This window comes from Chrysochloris asiatica, unplaced genomic scaffold (genome assembly GCF_000296735.1).
Source record: "Chrysochloris asiatica unplaced genomic scaffold, ChrAsi1.0 scaffold00059, whole genome shotgun sequence".
In the NCBI taxonomy this organism is placed as follows: domain Eukaryota; kingdom Metazoa; phylum Chordata; class Mammalia; order Afrosoricida; family Chrysochloridae; genus Chrysochloris; species Chrysochloris asiatica.
The window spans coordinates 14357883-14375761 of NW_006408577.1; the positions used below are offsets into that span (position 1 = coordinate 14357883).

Here is a 17879-nt window from a genome sequence, read left to right on the forward strand (position 1 = left end):
TGCCTTCTTGCCTGAATGGTTTCTGCTGAGAGATCAGAGCTTAATCTGATTTGCTTGCCTTTGTATGTTAAACATCTCTTTTCCCTAACTACTTTGAGGATTCTGCCCTTATCTTTGATTTTGGAGAGCTTGATTATTATATGTCTTGGTGATTTTCTTTTGGGGTCCATCCTTCCTGTGGTTCATTGAGCTTCTTAAATGCTTATCTTGTCACTTTTCAGGATGTTAGGGAAATTTTCTTCCAGAAAATCTTCAACTATCTCCTCTGTGGATTTGTGTGATTCTTCCTGTTCTGGAATGCCAATAATTCTTCATGTTATCCAACATGAATCCTAGACCTTCTTCATATTTTTTTGTCCTTTTTTCTGCTTGCATTTCTATCTTAGTAGTATAGAGAAATTTGTCTTCCAACTCACTAGTTCTGGCTTCCATCTCTTCAGTGCTACTCCTTTGCTCTTTCAGTGTATTGTCCATTTCTGATATTCTATTAGTTGTTTGGTCCTCTTTTTGTAGGTTTTGAATTGTTTCCAATGCTGTATCTATCTTATTTAATTGTTCCTGCAGCACTTTCCTGACTTCTTCCTTATTTTTCTCAACTCCTCTGTATAAAGTGTTTTGATACATTTCATTATCATTTTTCTGAATTCCTTCTCAGGCATTTCCAAAGCCTGCCCTCCTTCCAATATGGAGTCAAGGTCTACCTTCAGCTCATTTGTCTTGTTTCTGGACATGTCCAGAGATGCTCATCTGTTTCTTAGGCATATTCAATAGTTTTCGGTGACCTTCATAGCTTGACTATTTGACTGCAATTGCTGTCTCTACCTGGATAATGTAGGGAGAGAAAGAGCATGCTGTAGGTAAAGAGGGGACCAAAAAACAAATCAGCAGCAGCAAAAAACAGATTGTATACTCTGATCTAAAATTGCAGAAAAAAGAGAAGAAAAAGAACAAAACAAAAATCTGTAGCCAAATATGAGTTTGACTTTAATGCCCCTCTCTCAGCTTCTTGCCTTCAAGGCCACCTGAGAAATTTCAGTATGCTACTCTTGGTCCCCCTTAGACATAACTCAAGATTTAATTTTCAGCCTGTTTCCTTTTTAGTCTGTCTCCCACTCCAAAACCCCCATTCAGGCCTTTTTCCTAATGATAAACAGTTCAGGGTCGGCTGTGGCCATTTTGCGCCTTTTGGTTTTAAGTGGAAACTATCTCTATAAATTCTGCTCAGCAGATCTATGTGCATGCATAGTAGAACCCTCGGGGGGTGGGGTTGGTGTCCACTCACACACACCCTGTAGTCACCAGAATGGAGGTGCACAGACAGCAGTAGACCAATGAACATATACAAAAAAAAAAGAATGTTTACACTTGTATCTCTGAGGATGGGTCTGGTGTCAGGTTTCCATGGTGGTTCTGATCCTTTCCCTGCTCCGTTTCACCCAAGGTTTCTGCTCTGGGAGCCACTGAGGCCCGCGGATTTACAGGCACTGGAGTTCTTGCTTCCGCTACAAATTCCACTGGCTGTAAGCCTTCAAACTTTCTAAATATTACTTAAAAGTGATTCAGAGTTCTGGAACCATCCCCTGAACCTGCTTCGTCTAGTATTCTGTGTTATTGCTGACAGAGACCCTCACTGAACTTCTCCCTAATCTTCCATCCGATGGTTGTGTTTTGTTATTTTTCAAACGTACACAAAAGTAAAAAAAAAAACAGTATAATGAACCCGTCACACATTTTCAGTCATCATCATCTTATGATCAATCCTGCTTTATCCATATCTCCACCCTTTTATCTTCTTCATTTATTATTCTGATGTAATTCCTAGGCATGATAACATCTATATAAATATTTCAATATATAGCTTAAGAGTAATACTGTTGTCATAACTTTAAAAAAATATCACAGTCAGTCTTTAACAGCATCATATATCCAGTGTTCACATTTCTGATTGTTTCAAAGTGCTATATATCTGTTTTGTTTATTTAAATCAGTATCCAAATTAGGTCCACATGTTTTAGCTGATGTGTATCTTAAACCTCTTTTCATCTTTACTCTTCCACTTTAGTTTGTCTTTGCAGTTTATTTATTTATGAAATAAACTGAGCTTTTGTCCAGTGCCATTTAACATTTTCTACTTTCATTTCCTATAAACTAGTTGTTGGAGCTAGAGATTTCACTTACATCAAGACATAAAAGACTACAAACCACAAAACAGTACTGTTGCTCTTTCCTGATCAGATTCAAATAGGACTTCTTTTTATTACACTTACTTTTTTTGGCAATAGGTAGTATTTTTTCCCCATCACTAGAGAAGTCATGTCTAGTGATGTTTCTTTTTATCTCTAAGCATTGATGATCAGTGCCTAGAGTCATTCATTCATTCAGTATTACAAAAATGGTTTATCATTTATAAATTTATTCACCAAAATAGAGAATCTTCCTATTATCTAATAGTTACCTGGGGGGCAAGGGTGCTGTTAGAAAAGACAGGTGAAATACTTGATTTTTTTTTAGTTTATTTTTAAAACAATTGTATCACTTGTTTTGATTATTATTTTTTTGTTTTGTTTTTAGTAACAAATTTATTGATTTAAATATATTTGATGTGTTTCAGTCTATTTCAGTTCTAATTGTTATTGATATTCAAATTGTTCCATCCTTTGGCCAGTGGGAGGCTTTTCAAGTTAGCTTTTGAAACTTTCTGATATAATCTTAGCAGCCTTTAGTTGCTTCCTTGCTCCCTGGTATGAAAATATATTCCTGACTCATCCATTTTTTAAGCAGTGTAAGGTTTTTTGTTTGCATTTGTTTTTATTTTTTCCTATTTATTTTTTAGTTCCTCTAGGGATCTATGGACACCTGGTGTAGGATCAACACTGGACTGTGAACCACATGGTCAGCAGTTCAAACCCACCAGATGCTCCTTGAAAACCCTATACAGGGTTGTTATGAATTGGAACCAACTCAACATCACTGAATAACAACAACAGGGCTATATAGGAGTCTTGGTTTGGAACTGTAGGATGAACACTGGATTGCTAACTGCAAGGTCAGAGGTTCAAATCCACCAGATGATCATCGGAAACCCTATACAGGGTCACTCTGAGTGGGAACCGACTTGATGGCACTTAACAGGTGTCTATAATCAAATTCAAGCTCACCAGCTGCTCCTGGGAAACCCTATATAGGGTCGCTATGGATTGGAACTGACTTGATGGCACTTAACAACAACAAAAATAATCAAATTATGGTGTTTTGATTTTTTTTCAGTACCAACAAGTCTTTATTCATTGTATCTTCCCAGGAAAAGAGAGGGGAAGGCAAAAGTCTTAGCATATGTTACAAAATTATAGAAGGGTAAGAAAGGACCCAGTACAGAAAAATCAACCATTAAATACACCCCAGTGATGGGGGCCAACCAAAGCCCAGTGGGGCTCAGCCTCCTACAGTTCAGGAATGAGGTAAAGGGATCAGAGAAAGACCAGACAGGTATACACTTTCCTACCCTCCCTTCCTACCCATAAATTCAAGATTTCACACAAATCTTTGGTTTCTAGCAGTAAACATGGAGTTACATTTGTCCATCTCCTATTAAACAATCTTGTGTCCACTTTGACATAATTTTCTTATACCTGCATAAAAGTTCCTGAGTGACTTGGAAATACATTCATTGTCCCTTGGTCTCCCACTCCATTTTCTTTGTGACCCCTATTGCTTTTCTCTACCCTATGACCCTATCTATGAGTGGAGATTAAGTAGCTTTGATCCATCCGAATACTAGTGAATTTGGACATGCACCATATCAAGGATGTGTCTTGACTCAGAAAGTTGGAAATGAGGGCTGGATTTGTGGCTTTTTCAGTTTTTTATTTTAAAACAAAATGTATGACAATTGTGGAGACAGCCCCTAAAATTAAATATATATCTGGATTTCAGGAGTAGGAGTTCTGAGGAGGTAGGGTAAGAGTGAAAATGTTAAAACAGACGATCTGGTTCAAAAGTGGAACTAGGGGAAGGTGAACTCAAAGAAAGGATGGTTCAAGACCCCCACTCAAGAAGGGTCTCCTGACCCTTTAGATTCTTTTCCCTGGTGCAGAAACTTCTGCCAAAAAGATGCTTTGGCTATTTTTCTTTAAGTACAAAAGAAGTTTGTAAACAATAAAAACCCCAAAAGAACATGGAGAAAGAACAACACAGTATATTTACACAAACTAGGCCACCTAGCAATCACCACATCAGCAACTTGTGAAGAACCCCAGACAAGTATAACGACTAAAGGAGACAGCATTTAGAGGAGACAAGAACCCAGGATCAGACACACATCACCCAATGCATTCTATTGCATCAAATTATGGTGTTTTAAAGCCACTTGTTATTTGTGATTATGCTATCAATTGATACACATTTTGTATCTCTTAAACTTAAAAAAAAAGGTTTTTGTTTTTTTTTTCTATAATCATAAACAGAAATGTTAAGTGCTGTGGAGTTGGTTTTGACTCATAGCAACCTTGTGTAAGGCTTCCGAGGCTTTAAATTTTTGGTGGAAGCAAAAAGCCTCATCTTTCTACCACAGAGCAGCTGATAAGTTGAACCACTGACCTTGTGGTTTGCAGGCCAGTGCTTATCCTATGGATCCACCATGCTCCCATAAAATGAAATAGCTGCATCAAATTCATATATGATATGAATGGACATAAAATGAAAACCAACCTTCGATAGTCATTCTATTTCTTAGAATCTTACTCATTCAAAATTCTTGTTCTAGATGCTGTAATGGTTGGTGAATAAGGCGCATTCCCAATCTTCATGGAATTCCCTATCTACTCAAGAACATAGGGTGATATGTATAGTAAGCATTTGTTAAGAGTGAGGGGTCAGAACTGTCTAAACTGAAATCTAAATGGAGAGTATCGGTTAGCCACATAGATTTGGTGTATGTAGAGGGGATAGTAGATGAGCAGGTTATTGGACGAATGGTGGTAGAGATGGAGTATTTTGATACTGTGAAGAAAACTAGTGTTTTCTGCGACCTGAAAGATGGTTAATGTGGCTGAATTAGTGAGAAAAGAAGCTAGTGAAGTATATAGGGGTAAGGTCCTGAAGTGCATTATAAAACATCTTAAGGAGAATAATTTGGGAATAATGACATCTTTTTTTCTGCAAACTAGTCATACCAGAGACACTATAATTTTTTTTATAAGAACATAGACTGCCCAGAATTACTTATTTTAATACTATTGCTTATAGAAAGAAAGTTGAGTATTGAATTGTATCCCAAAAAGGTATGTTGAACTATTAACCCCAAAACCAAACTCATAGATGCTACATTCTTCTCTTGCTCAGCAGCTTATGTGTTCGAAGTTCCAACCTTCCTGGTTAGCAGCCAAGTGTTTAACAACTGTGCCACCATGACTCTTATTAACACCAAGTACATATGCATATGACCTTATTTGTAAAAAGGGTCTTTTCAGGTATAATCATGTAAAGATGAGGTCTTAATGGATTAGTTGTTTTGTTGCTGTTAAGTGCTGTCGAGTCAGTTCCAACCCTAGCGACCCTGTAGAGGGTTTCCAAGGAGTGATTGGTGAGCTTAAACCACCAACCTTGCAATTCAAACCGACTTTGCAGTCTAGCATATTAACCCACAGCGCCACACCAGGACTCCATGTATTGGATTAGAGCGGGCCCTAAATCCAGTGACTGCTGCCCTTAGCAAGTCCAAGTGAATACAGGGACATGGAGATACAAGAAAAATGTGGTATAAACACAGAGATAGAGATTGGAGTGATGTATCTATAAGCCAAGAAATGACAAGGATTCCTGGCAGCTACCAAGCGTAATAGACTCCCTCGGAGCCTCCAGAAGGAACCAACCCTACCCACATACCTTGATTTTGGATTAGCGTAGTGGTTACGAATTGGGCTGCGAACCTTAAGGTAGCAGTTCGAAACTACCAGCCGCTCCGCGGGAGAAAGATGAGGCTTTCTACTCCCGTAAGGATTTACACCCTCGGAAACCCTGTACAGGGTCGCTATGGGTCAGAACCGACTCGAAGGCACTTAACAACAACAACAACAGAACTGTGAGAATAAATTTCTGTAGCTTTAAGCCATCAGTTTGTGGTTATTTATTAAAGCAACCTTAGGAATTGAATATAATAGCGTATACCAGAAATGAGTTTCAAAAGCAGAATCCCAAGGCATTGTTTATAAGCAACTCAGAACAAAGTTAACTGAATACTCTAGCCTGAAAGGGCTTTATGTAAAAATGCATTTTACAAATTATTGTTGTTAAGCGTTGTCAAATTGTTTCTGACTCACAACCATCCTGTATAGGGTTTCTGAGGAGCAGCTAGTGTGTTTGAATTGCTGACCTTGTGGTTCAAAGGTCAGTGCTGATCCTAGAGCGCCAATGTAATTGGGGATAGGGAGAAACTCAGAAATGTGGCCTTTGTCTACACTTTATTAAAGAATTTTGGTAATTTTGTTGGAATGGGATAAACTGGAGAAGATAAATTGGGACCCTTATAAGGGACAAAAACCACACCAAACAACCCTGTTGATTCTAACTCATAGCAACTTTAAAGCTACAGTGGTAAAACATATTCTTTCTCTACTTGTAAATGTAGTTTAGAGTGAAAGACAGACAAATAACAATCAAGTATGATGAGAAAAGAAAGAGAATTATGAAGACACAGAGCTGTTGGATTGAATACCATCTGTGTGACAGGAAATGCTTCTCTACATAAGAATTAACCAAAAAGGTATAGAGAATTTTCTCTGTAGAAGGAACTGCGTGTTAGAAGTCTATAAGCTAAAAGTTACTCTATCATTGTAATCGAATATAGGAGAGTGTGGTTAAAAAAAAGAAAAAGATGGGGAAGGCATGGGTCCGATCCTGGAGGGTTCTTTCAGCCATGTCATAGTTTGGATCAGGGTTTTTAATCTATTAAAACTGTACTGAGAATTTAGGACAGACTTTGGGATCAGGGGTACATTCATTTTTTAGTTTTTTGTGGATTACTTTTTTTCCTGTTCTTTTATCTGGTGGATTTGAATCCCAGTTTAGGCTATGTGCCCTATATTCTCCCTGTCACTAGGTCTCTTATCAACCAGTTATAATTTGAGCTTCCCATTTGCAGTAGCTATAACCATATTTCTGCTCAAATAACTAAAAATAATACTGCAATTAGGGATGTACTGAAAATGGTAAACTGCATGATTAGATGAAATTTTAAGTCATAAGAACATCATTTAAATTAACTACTGGTCAAATCAAACCACAATATTGTTCAGGATTAATATTTTCTAGTTACTAAATCCTCTATATGGCATTAACTACAAAGGTAGCAGCTATTTTAACTTAACATTTACTTAGTATTTTGTACATGTTATATTTCCCAAGGCACTAATTAAATTGATTTCTTGAGTAAATGAGAGATTAATACCATATGTGGAAAATTTGCACATTATAATTAATTACAAATGGTGACCTTTGTCTTCAACTTACTTTCTACCATTTTTAGCTCTTGGTCATCCAAATTCAGGGAAAATCCTGAATTTGCATGTCCAAAAGCTTAAATTACATACTTCTCGTGTCTATTGAAATTAAGCTAAAAAATCGTATGTGATATCTAGCTAATCCAGAACTTCAGATTCTAAGTAGAAATAGCAGAAAATAACATTAAAAATTGTAAATAAATGTGGCATAGTAAGTAACTCAAAGAGGCATTTTCATCTAGTTTTAAATGATTTTAAAACTCAATAAAAAAGTTTTTTGTTTTTTGTTTTTTTATTTTAAGGTTTTTATTGTGGATTGAGTGAAAGTTTACAGGGCACATCATCAGTTTCACATTCAACCATTCATATGACTTGTTTCATTACATTGATTATAATCCCCTCCATACATCATCAGTTAACAGAGTTTCTCTCTATCCTCTTGCCGTTGGGGGGGCGGGGTAGGGGGGACTTTGCCTTTTTGGAATTTACAGTCTTGGCTTTTAGGGAAGGTTTTTGCATTTATCTGTGGATATCCAGGGCTCATGTATGCGATTACTAACAAGCATAACTGAATACTCAGATGAGGGACAGTTTGCTATGTCTGCTAGGTGGCTAAAATCTGATCCTCAGAGCCTATGGTTTAGACGGCCTGCAATGCTTGGTCCCACAGGGCCTTGAACTCCTGGCCGGGCCTGCACGGTCTGCATCAGTTTCCCCCTTATTTATTATTTGATAGAAAAGATTTTTATACATTTTCTTCCAGCTAACATTTACTTATTAAACAAACATGTACTGAGTACGAGCTACATGTGTGATGTGGTCGTTTGTTTCTTAGTCTCACTTTCAACATTTAATATAATTTTCCGTAATATATTTTTTCTGGTATCAGGACTTATCTGAATACATGCTTAATATGTTACATGTATTTTGTTGTTGTTAAGTGCCATTGAGTCGATTCCGACCCATAGCGACCCTGTACAGAGTTTCCGAGGAGCAGACCCTGCAGTTCAAGCTACATGCATAGTGCATGATAAATTTAGCCCATAAAGAGTGTAATCTAGAAATAACATTTCTACTCTCAAACTTAAAACCTCGAGTTTTTCATTTTTAATTTTAGCAAGATTGCTTGAATAATTACCAATTACTTATACTCCATTCATTATAAGATATGTTTCTTGCTAGAAAAAAATAATAGCAAATATTTTAACAACAAATGTGTGCAAGCACTGTTCAAATTTGACACGTTGTAACTCATTTCTCACAACAAATCTATGATGTATTATATTACAAATGAGCACACTGAGCAACAGATACAGTAAGTAATTTGTGTAGGTGTACAGACCTACTAAGTGGCATAACCAGGTGAGTCCTTAATCACTGCAAAAGGTCCACAAGAGGCCTAGTTCACTGGGAAAGTTCTAGAACCCCTTTTAGCTATTCCAGTTAGTTATAGGCTAAAGACGGGCTTACAAGCTTTCTATAATCATGTTTCCCTGACATTCCTTTCTATCCCACTCACGTGTCTATTTTACAATAATAGGCAAGGGAAATCAATATTCTTAAGACAGTCAAGCATCTTAATATTATTTCCCCTTTTCAGACTATGTCCCCATCCCTGTATCACAGAGCCCTGTTGTTTCAAAGTTGAGCATACATCACTATTTACTTCTGTCCCATTTAGCCCATGCAAACCTGTCTCAGTGTTTCTTTACCTTGTCCTTGCATCCCCCTCCCCCTTCTTGTGCATTGTCCTCCCCAACGCCCAAACTTTGATGTGTCTGCCCCCTACCCTGTGTTTTACCTTTGCTTCCCTCCACCTCCCCCAAACTCCCCACCCCATCCCCACTGGTAAGCAATAGAGATATTATGTGGGGTTTTTTCCCTTTTAGTATGGGTATCTTTGCTTAAGCTTTTAGAATAATGGTCTTAGATGCAATAAGTGTCTTTTTGTAACTGACTAATATCACTCAGCATAATGTCCTCAAGGTTCATCCATGTTATGTGGTGGCTTGTAGCTTCCTTGTTATTCTTAAAAGTAGCATAATATCCCACTGTGTGTATGTACCAAAGTTTGTTTATCCATTCTTCCATTGATGGGTACTTAGGCTGTCTCCATCTTTTTAGTATTATGAATAAGTGCTGCTAGGAACATTGTTGTGCATATATCTACTCGTATTATGGCTCACATTTCTTGTGGATATATACCAAGTAGAGGAATTGCTGGATCTTAAGGTATTTCTATTACCAACATTCTGAGGAAGCACCATACTGTTTTTCAGAGTGGTTGGACCATTTTGCATTCCCACCAGCAATATAGCAGGATCCCAGTCTCTCCACATTTTCGCCAGCATTTATTGTCCTCTGCATTTTTTAACTTCACTGCTATTGCTGGTGTGAAATGATATCTCATTGTTGTTTTGATTTACGTCTCTCTAATGGCTAATGCATCTCTCTAATGGCAAACATCTGGAGTCAGAAAACCAAAAGGGAAGAACACGCTTAGCATTTCTCAGGCTGGGGGAACTGACGAAAAAATTCAAGCCTCGACTTTCGTTATTGAAGGATTCTCTGGGGGAAATTATTGAATGATGCTAAAAGCATCAAAAGAAGATGGAAGGAATACACAAAAGTCGCTGTACCAAAAGGAAATGGTTAAAGTTCAACTGTTTCAAGAGGTAGCATATGATCAAGAGCCAGTGATACTGAAGGAGGAAGTCCAAGGTGCATTGAAGGTATTGGCAAAGAATAAGGCACCAGGAATTGATGGAATAAAAATTGAGATCTTTCAAGAAAGTAAGGTGGCACCAGAGGCACTCACAAATATATTTGGAAGACAACTATCTGGTTGACTGATTAGAAGAGATCCATATTTGTGCCCATTCCAAAGACAGGTGACCCAACGGAATGTGGAAATCACTGGACAATATCATTGATAGCCTATGTGAGTAAAGTTTTACTAAAGGTAATATATAAATATAAATGGCTGCAAGCATACATTGACAGAGAACTTTCAGAGGTTCAAGCCAGATTCAGAAGAGGCCGTGGAATGAGGATATCATTGCTGATGTCCGGTGGATCTTGGCTGAAAGCAGAGAATACCAGAAAGATGTTATCCTGTGCTTTTTGACTATGCAAAGGGTTTCGATTGTGGGGATCATGACAAGCTGTGGACAACATTGCGAAGTATAAGTATTCCAGAACACATCATTGTGTACATGAGGAATCTGTACATGGACCAAGAGGCAATTGTTCGAACAGAACATGGGAACACTGAATGGTTTAAAATTTAAAAAGGTGTGTGGCAGGGTTGTATTCTTTCACCATACTTATTTAACCTGTATGCTGAGCAAATAATCCGAGATTCTGAGTTATATGAAGAAAAACGTGGCATCAGGATTAGAGGAAGACTCATTAACAAACTGCGATACGCAGATGATACAACCTTGCTTTCTGAAAGTGAAAAAGACTTAAAATATTTACTGATTAAGATCAAAGCGCACAGCCTTCAGTTGGGATTGCATTTTCATGTAAAGAAAACAAAAATCCTCACCACTGGACCACAAACATTCTTATCAATGGAGAAAAGATTGAAGTTGTCAAGGACTTAATTCTTCTTAGATCAACTATCAACACTCATGGAAGCAGCAATCAAGAAATCAAATGACGTATTGCATTAGGCAAATCTGCTGCACAAAACCTTTTTTAAGTGTTGAAGAGCAAAGATGTCAGCTTGAAGACAGGTAAGCCTGACCCAAGGATATCATGTTTGGTAGGGTGGGGAGTCAGAGAAAAAGAGGAAGATCCCCAGGGAGATGAATTGGCAAAGTGGCAACATCAATGGCCTCAAGCGTGGCGATAGTGAGGTTGGCCCAGGATCGGGCATTGTTCGTTCTGATGTTCATAAGGTCGCTCGCTATGAGTCAGTACCGACTCGATGGCACCTAACAACAACAAATGGCTAATGAATCAACTATCAACACTCATGGAACAACAGTCAAGAAATCAAACGACGTTGTTGTGCAAATCTGCTGCACAAGCCCTTTTTTTAAAATGTTGAACAGCAAAAATGTCAGCTTGAGGACTAAGGTGCACCTGAACCAAGCCATGGTATTTTCGATAACCTCATATGCATGCAAAAGCTGGACAGTGAATAAGGAAGACAGTAGGAGAATTGTTGCTTTTGAGTTATGGTGTTGGTGGAGAATATTGAATGTGCCGTGGGCTGCCAAAAGAACCAACAGATCTGTGTTGGAAGAAGTGTAGCCAGAGTGCTCCTTGGAGGCCAAGATGGCCAAACTTTGTCTCTCACACTTCGGATGTATTTTCAGGAGGGACCAGTCGCTGGAGAAGGATACCATGTTTGGTAAGGTGAGAGAAAAAGAGGAAGACCCCAGCAAAATAGATTGGCAAAGTGGTAGCATCAGTGGACTTAAGCGTGATAGTAAGTGTGAGGTTGGCCCAGGACTGTGCAATGTTTCGTTCTGTTGTGCATATGGTCATTATGAGTCAGTATTGACTCGATGGCAGCTAACAACAACGTCTAATGATCAAGAACATTTCTTCATATGTTTGTTGGCTGCCTGTCATTCATGCTTCTTTGTATTTGTTTTAATTTTACACCCTTTGCTCTGACACTTTTTAAAGTGATTTTTTAAATTAAGTAAAATTTGCGTTCTTTGAAATGCCAAAAATCTTAACTATATCATTCAGTGTGGTTTCATCATTCTATAAACTCATCTAACTATTACCCCTAACAAAATAGAGAACATTCCCATCATCACAGAAAGTTCACTCATACCACCTACCAGTGAATTTCCAAAGGCATCTATCACAGGCAGCCACTGCTCAGATTTCCCTCAGATTAAAAACCAAGGTTTTACTGGTACTTGAAAGTCATATGTAAATATGAAGGGCCTTCAAAGAGTATATGAAAAATGGATTTGAAAGATAATGGATTTTTTCCGTGAACTTTTTTAAACCCCCTTTTATACAACCATTGTTGTTGTTGTTGTTGTGTGCCGTGGAGTAGGTTCCGACTCATAGCGACCCTGCACTAGGTTTCCGAGGCTGTAAATCTTTACGGGAGCAGAACGCCTAATCTTTCTCCTGCGGAACAGCTGGTAGTTTTGAACTGCTGACCTTGCGGCTCGCAGCCCGATTCGTAACCACTATGCTACCAGAGCTCTTTACTTTATGTTTGGCTTCTTTCACTCAACAAAATATTTTTTGTGTTTTATCCATGTTTTAAAATATATCAGTAGTGATGCGTAGTATTAAATTGCAGATACTTAGTGCTTTCCTAAATACAAGGGGGCTTCAAAAAGTTAATGTAAAGTTGAGATTAAAAGATAATGGAGTTTTTCCATGAGTTTTTTGAAGACCTCTCGTATCTTACTGGCTACTCATTAAATACTGTGGTGACCAGGAAAAAAAGTATGCAAAATGTGAGTTTATTTTGAAATTTATTGTGAATTATTGCCCAGCATATGGTCTAACTTAGTAAATGTTCCATATTTAATTAAAAGGAATTTATATTCTGCGGTTGTTAGGTGTAGCCCTATAGTATCAGCACTAGACTGTGAACCAACCACAAGGTTGGCAGTTCAAACCCACCAGTTGCTCAGAAACCCTATACAGGGTAATTATGAGTTGGAACTGACTTGACAGCACTTAATAACCACAGGTATTAGATATAGTATTCTAAAGATGTCAGCTGTATCAAGGTGGGGTGGTTGGTTCCAAACCTGCTGTCGTACAGTTGATTCTAACTCATAGTGACCCTGTATAGGGGTTCTTAATGGGAAAGCCTCCTCTGGTATTGTTCAAGTATAGCTTTACAGATTTTTATGTCTTTGGTCTACTTGTTTCTTTAACTGAAGAAGGAGTATTAAATTGGAGATTAAATCATGATCTCCAATTATGATTGTATATTCATTTCTCCGTTTAGATCTGTAAGTTTTTACTTCATATAATTTGAAGCTTCTTTATAAAATACATGTGCAATAGTTGTTGTTATATCTTCCTAATAGGATCCCTGGTAGTGTAGTGGATTAAATGCTGAGCTGCTAATTGCAAGGTTAGCAGTTCAAATCTACAACTACTCCATTGGAAAAAGATGAGGCTTTTTGCTCCTGTAATAAGCTACAGTTTCAGAAAACTGAAACAAGGTTTCTACGAGTAGGAACTAACTCCATGGCACACAGCCACCACCACCACCAGCAATATATGGGGATTACAATTTCTGAATTTGGAATACTGGTGCTGTAGGATAAGCACTGGATTGCAACATTGGTTTGAACCGCAAGGTCATTGGTTCAAACCCAGCTGACACTCCTCAGAAACCGTATACAGAATCAATATAAGTCAGAACCACTTAACAACAGAGGCACTTAACAACAACAAATGTCTCCCTAATATCTCCTTTTATTATTTTATGCCCCTCTATCTCTGTTAAAACTTGTTTTCTTGAAGTTTGCTTCATCTTATATTGCTGTAGCAACTTGGGCTTTCTTATACTTACACTTGCTATAAATATAAATCTCTTGCTATTCTTTTACTTTAAAACTTTATCTTGTCTTTAAAGTATATATATGATTGTTGCTTTTTACAAGTTCACTCCCACAGACTCTGCCTCTTAGGGGGAATATTTAGTTCATTTAGTGCAGTAATTGATACAGCTAGATTCAGGTCTGTGTTCTGTGTCTTTTGTTGTTACTTATTTTGCTCTCTGTTTTTCAGCAGTTTGATTATAATATAATATACCTTGTGTGGATTTCTTTGCATTTACCTTGCTTATGGTTTACCAACCTGCGTGCATTTGTAAGTTGTATTTGTCAAGAAAACAAAAATCCTCACCACTGGACCAATAAACAACATTCTTATCAATGGAGAAAAGATTGAAGTTGTCAAGGACTTCATTCTTCTTGGATCAACTATCAACACTCGCGGAAGCAGCAGTCAAGAGATCAGACGGACGTATTGCACTGGGCAAATCTGCTGCACAGGAACTTTTTAAAGTATTGAAGAGCAGAGATGTCAGCTTGAGGACTAGGGTGAGCCTGACCCAGGCCATTGTGTTTTCAATAGCCTCATATGGGTGCGAAAGCTGGACAGTGAATAAGGAGGATCGTAGAATTGATGCCTTTGAGTTGTGGTGTTGGAGGAGAATACTGAAAGTGCCATGGACTGCCAAAAGAACCAATAGATCTGTTTTGGAAGAAGTGCAGCCAGAGTGCTCCTTGGAGGCCAGGATGGCTAAGCTTCGTCTCTCCTACTTTGGACATATTGTCCGGAGGCAACAATCGTTGGAGAAGGATGTCATGCTGGGTAAGGTGGAGGGTCAGAGAAAAAGAGGAAGACCCCCAACGAGATGGATCAGCCAGGTGGCATCATTGATGGACTCAAGTGTGGCAGCGGTAGTGAGGTTGGCCCAGGATCGGACATTGTTTCGTTCTGCTGTGCATGGGGTCGCTATGAGTCGGTTCCGACTCGATGGCACCTGATGACAACAACAACAACATTTCTTCAAGTTGACTATATGTCAGTCTTTTTGTCTGTATACCTAAGATTGGGTAATTTCTGTTGATCCTGTTTTACCATCTCTAATCGTGTTTGGTAGGGTGGAGGTTCAGAGAAAAAGAGGTAGACTCCCAGCAAGATGGCTTAGCAAAGTGGCAGCATCAATGGGCTCAAGCGTGGCAACGATAGTGAGGTTGGCCCAGGATCGGACAGTGTTTCGTTCTGCTCTGCATCAGGTCACTATGAGTCGGTACCGACTCGATGGCAACTAACAACAACATCAATCTGCTCTTAAGCCCATCCAGTTAATTTTTTATTATAAATACTGTATTTCTTAGTTCTAGAATTTCTATTTCCATTAATTTTCATTTCTCTGGAGAGATTCCTCGTCCATTCGCTTATTATGATAATACTTTTCTGTCAGTACTAAACCCACTGCCACTGAGTCATTCTTGACTCATAGCAACCCGACAGGACAGAGTAGAACTGCTCCTTAGATTTTCCAAGACTGTAAATGTTTACAGAAGCAATTTCATCTTTACCCTCGGAGTGACTGATGGGTTTGAAGTGCTGACCTTTGCTTATTAGCCCTTGCTTAACCCACTGTACTTAGATACTTACAAAAGCTATTTTTTTTTTTAAAAATTTGCTAATTATAGAAATTATTTCAAATTATACAAGTATATAATCGTAAGTCTCATCATGACTTTGGGTTCTGTTGCCCACTTTTTTTGTTGACCATGAATCACATTTTCCTGCTTTAATGCTTGGTGTAATTTTTGATTATATAGTAGAAATTGTGGGTAGTATTTTGTAGAGATTCTGAATTCTGTTACCTTCCTCTGAAAAGTGTTGTTTTCTATTTGCCAGGCACTTGAAGTCCTGGTGAATCACCTTGAGCTTGTGAAGCCTTTCTCTATACTTTGTTAGGGAGGGAGGGTTTCAGCTTTGTGCTTTGTTCTATGACATCTTTCTTGGCTCTACATAGTTATTACCCCGGAAATGTAGCCCTCATCCAGTTTCAACATGGTAGAAAGCCCAAGTTGTCTACCATGCCATCTAATTTTGTAGAATTCAGACTCTCAATTGTCTCTCTGTAGTGGGCAGCAGCTAGACTCTATTTTCAGCTCATTCAGTCTTCTAGCTGTTTTTTCCTCTGAGTTCTCACACATGGGATTTTCTCCTTCAGTTATCAGTTATGATAGCAAGAAGCTTTGTTTAATGATTCAGCTTTATTTCTGGTCACCCTGCTTTATACTAGAAGCACCCATTGAGTAAAAGGTACATAAGAGTGAGTCTCTTTTTCAGGGATTAAATTCCTTTCCATTTCTGCCTGCTTTTGACTGTTTTCTAGGACTTATTTTTAGTAGTTGATTTTTATGTTGTATTTAGAATTTATAATGAATACGTAGAATAGTGAGTTCAATACAAACTCTATCATTCCTGGAATTGAAGTGCCCATTTCTTAAATTTTACTTCAGATGGTTAATGTATTTCTGATTATTATCTCATTAGTTTCATTTTATCTTTATTCTTAGATATGAAGATAAAGCTGCTAAAGACTTGGAGCGATACAATAGGCAAATGAAGAAAGCTACCGAACAAGAGTCACAAATATCATTAAAAGACGGTGGAAAAAAGACAAAAGCCACCAGTGCATGGAATCTGGCCCAGAAGCACAAGTTGAAAACTTTAGTATCAAATCAGCCAAAACTTGATGAGCTCTTTCAGTCCCCAGCTATTAAAAAAAAGACCCAAAGTACTAAGATAGTACAGATCCCCTTTTCTATGAAAAACTTGAAAATAAATTTTGAGAAGCATAAGAAATTTGGCTTAGAAGAGAAAGATGAGCTTTGTTTGATCCACAATCTAAAGTTGCCTGATGCCTGGCTAATCGCATCCAAAAACGAAGTAAAGTTACTAAATCCATATAGAATGGAAGAAGCCCTACTGTTTAAAAAACTTCTTGAGAATCATAAACTTCCTGCAGAGCCATTAGAAAGGCCTATTATGCTGACAGAGAGGTATGGTAGAATTTTCTATTTTATTTTTAATCAAAAAACATGTACTTAGCCATACTAGATTAGAATGAGAAGGTTAAAGGTTAAAATTGTTTTCTAGTTGGGGAAAATAGTTTTTATTTTAAAAGAAATGTTTTTTTCAAAAGACCAGTTTTCTAATCCTAATGGAATTGCTTTTAAGTGAATAAATTTAGAGTAGTCTAGATACAGACAGTCTCCAGAGGAGAACAGTAATCATTCCTAACTGTCTTTGGAAGCTCGGTGATGCTAGAGGATAAGCACTGGACTGCGAGCCACAGGGTTGGCTGTTTGAGTCCACCAGCCAATCCTTGAGAGAAAGATGAAGCTTTGTATTCCTGCAGAGATTTACAGCCTCAGAAACCCAATACAGCAAGGGTGGGGAACATCTGGCCCAGGCTGCTTTGGCTGGCCTTGCCAAGGCACACAGTTCCAACCATCACATTGTGTTGTTGTTAAGTGCCATCGAGTTGGTTCCAACCCATAGTGACCATGCCTAGGGTTTCCAAGGAGTAGCTGGTGAGCTTGAACCTACCGACCTTGTGATTCAAACCAACTTTGTAGTCCAGCACATTAACCCACAGCGCCACACCAGGACTCCATCAGCCATCACATTAGGGGTGAATTAATTAAATGTTTCACCAAATCTAGCAGGCTAATTTTTAAATTGATAATTTTGTATAGTTCTTGGCAGGAAAAAAAAGATTCCCCACCCGACTCGATGGCACTTAACAACAACAACAACAAAATTATATAGGATCGGTATGAGTCAGAACCGACTTGACAGAACTTAAACACAGTGTGTCTTTAAAAATTTGTATGTGTG

At 38.1% G+C, this 17879-nt stretch overlaps 1 protein-coding gene across 2 annotated transcripts in view; it reads left to right on the top strand.

Annotated features, from left to right (window-relative positions):
• PMS1 (PMS1 postmeiotic segregation increased 1 (S. cerevisiae)) overlaps nucleotides 1–17879 on the top strand; it is a 108225-nt gene that overhangs the window by 73743 nt on the left and 16603 nt on the right. The window contains exon 8 of one of the 2 annotated variants that reach the window (XM_006864043.1): nucleotides 16553–17038. The exons of the other annotated variant lie outside the window; for it this stretch is intronic. Within the exon in view, the coding sequence (XP_006864105.1) occupies nucleotides 16553–17038 (486 nt within the window). The remainder of the gene's footprint in view (nucleotides 1–16552; nucleotides 17039–17879) is intronic. 2 annotated transcript variants of the gene reach the window in all.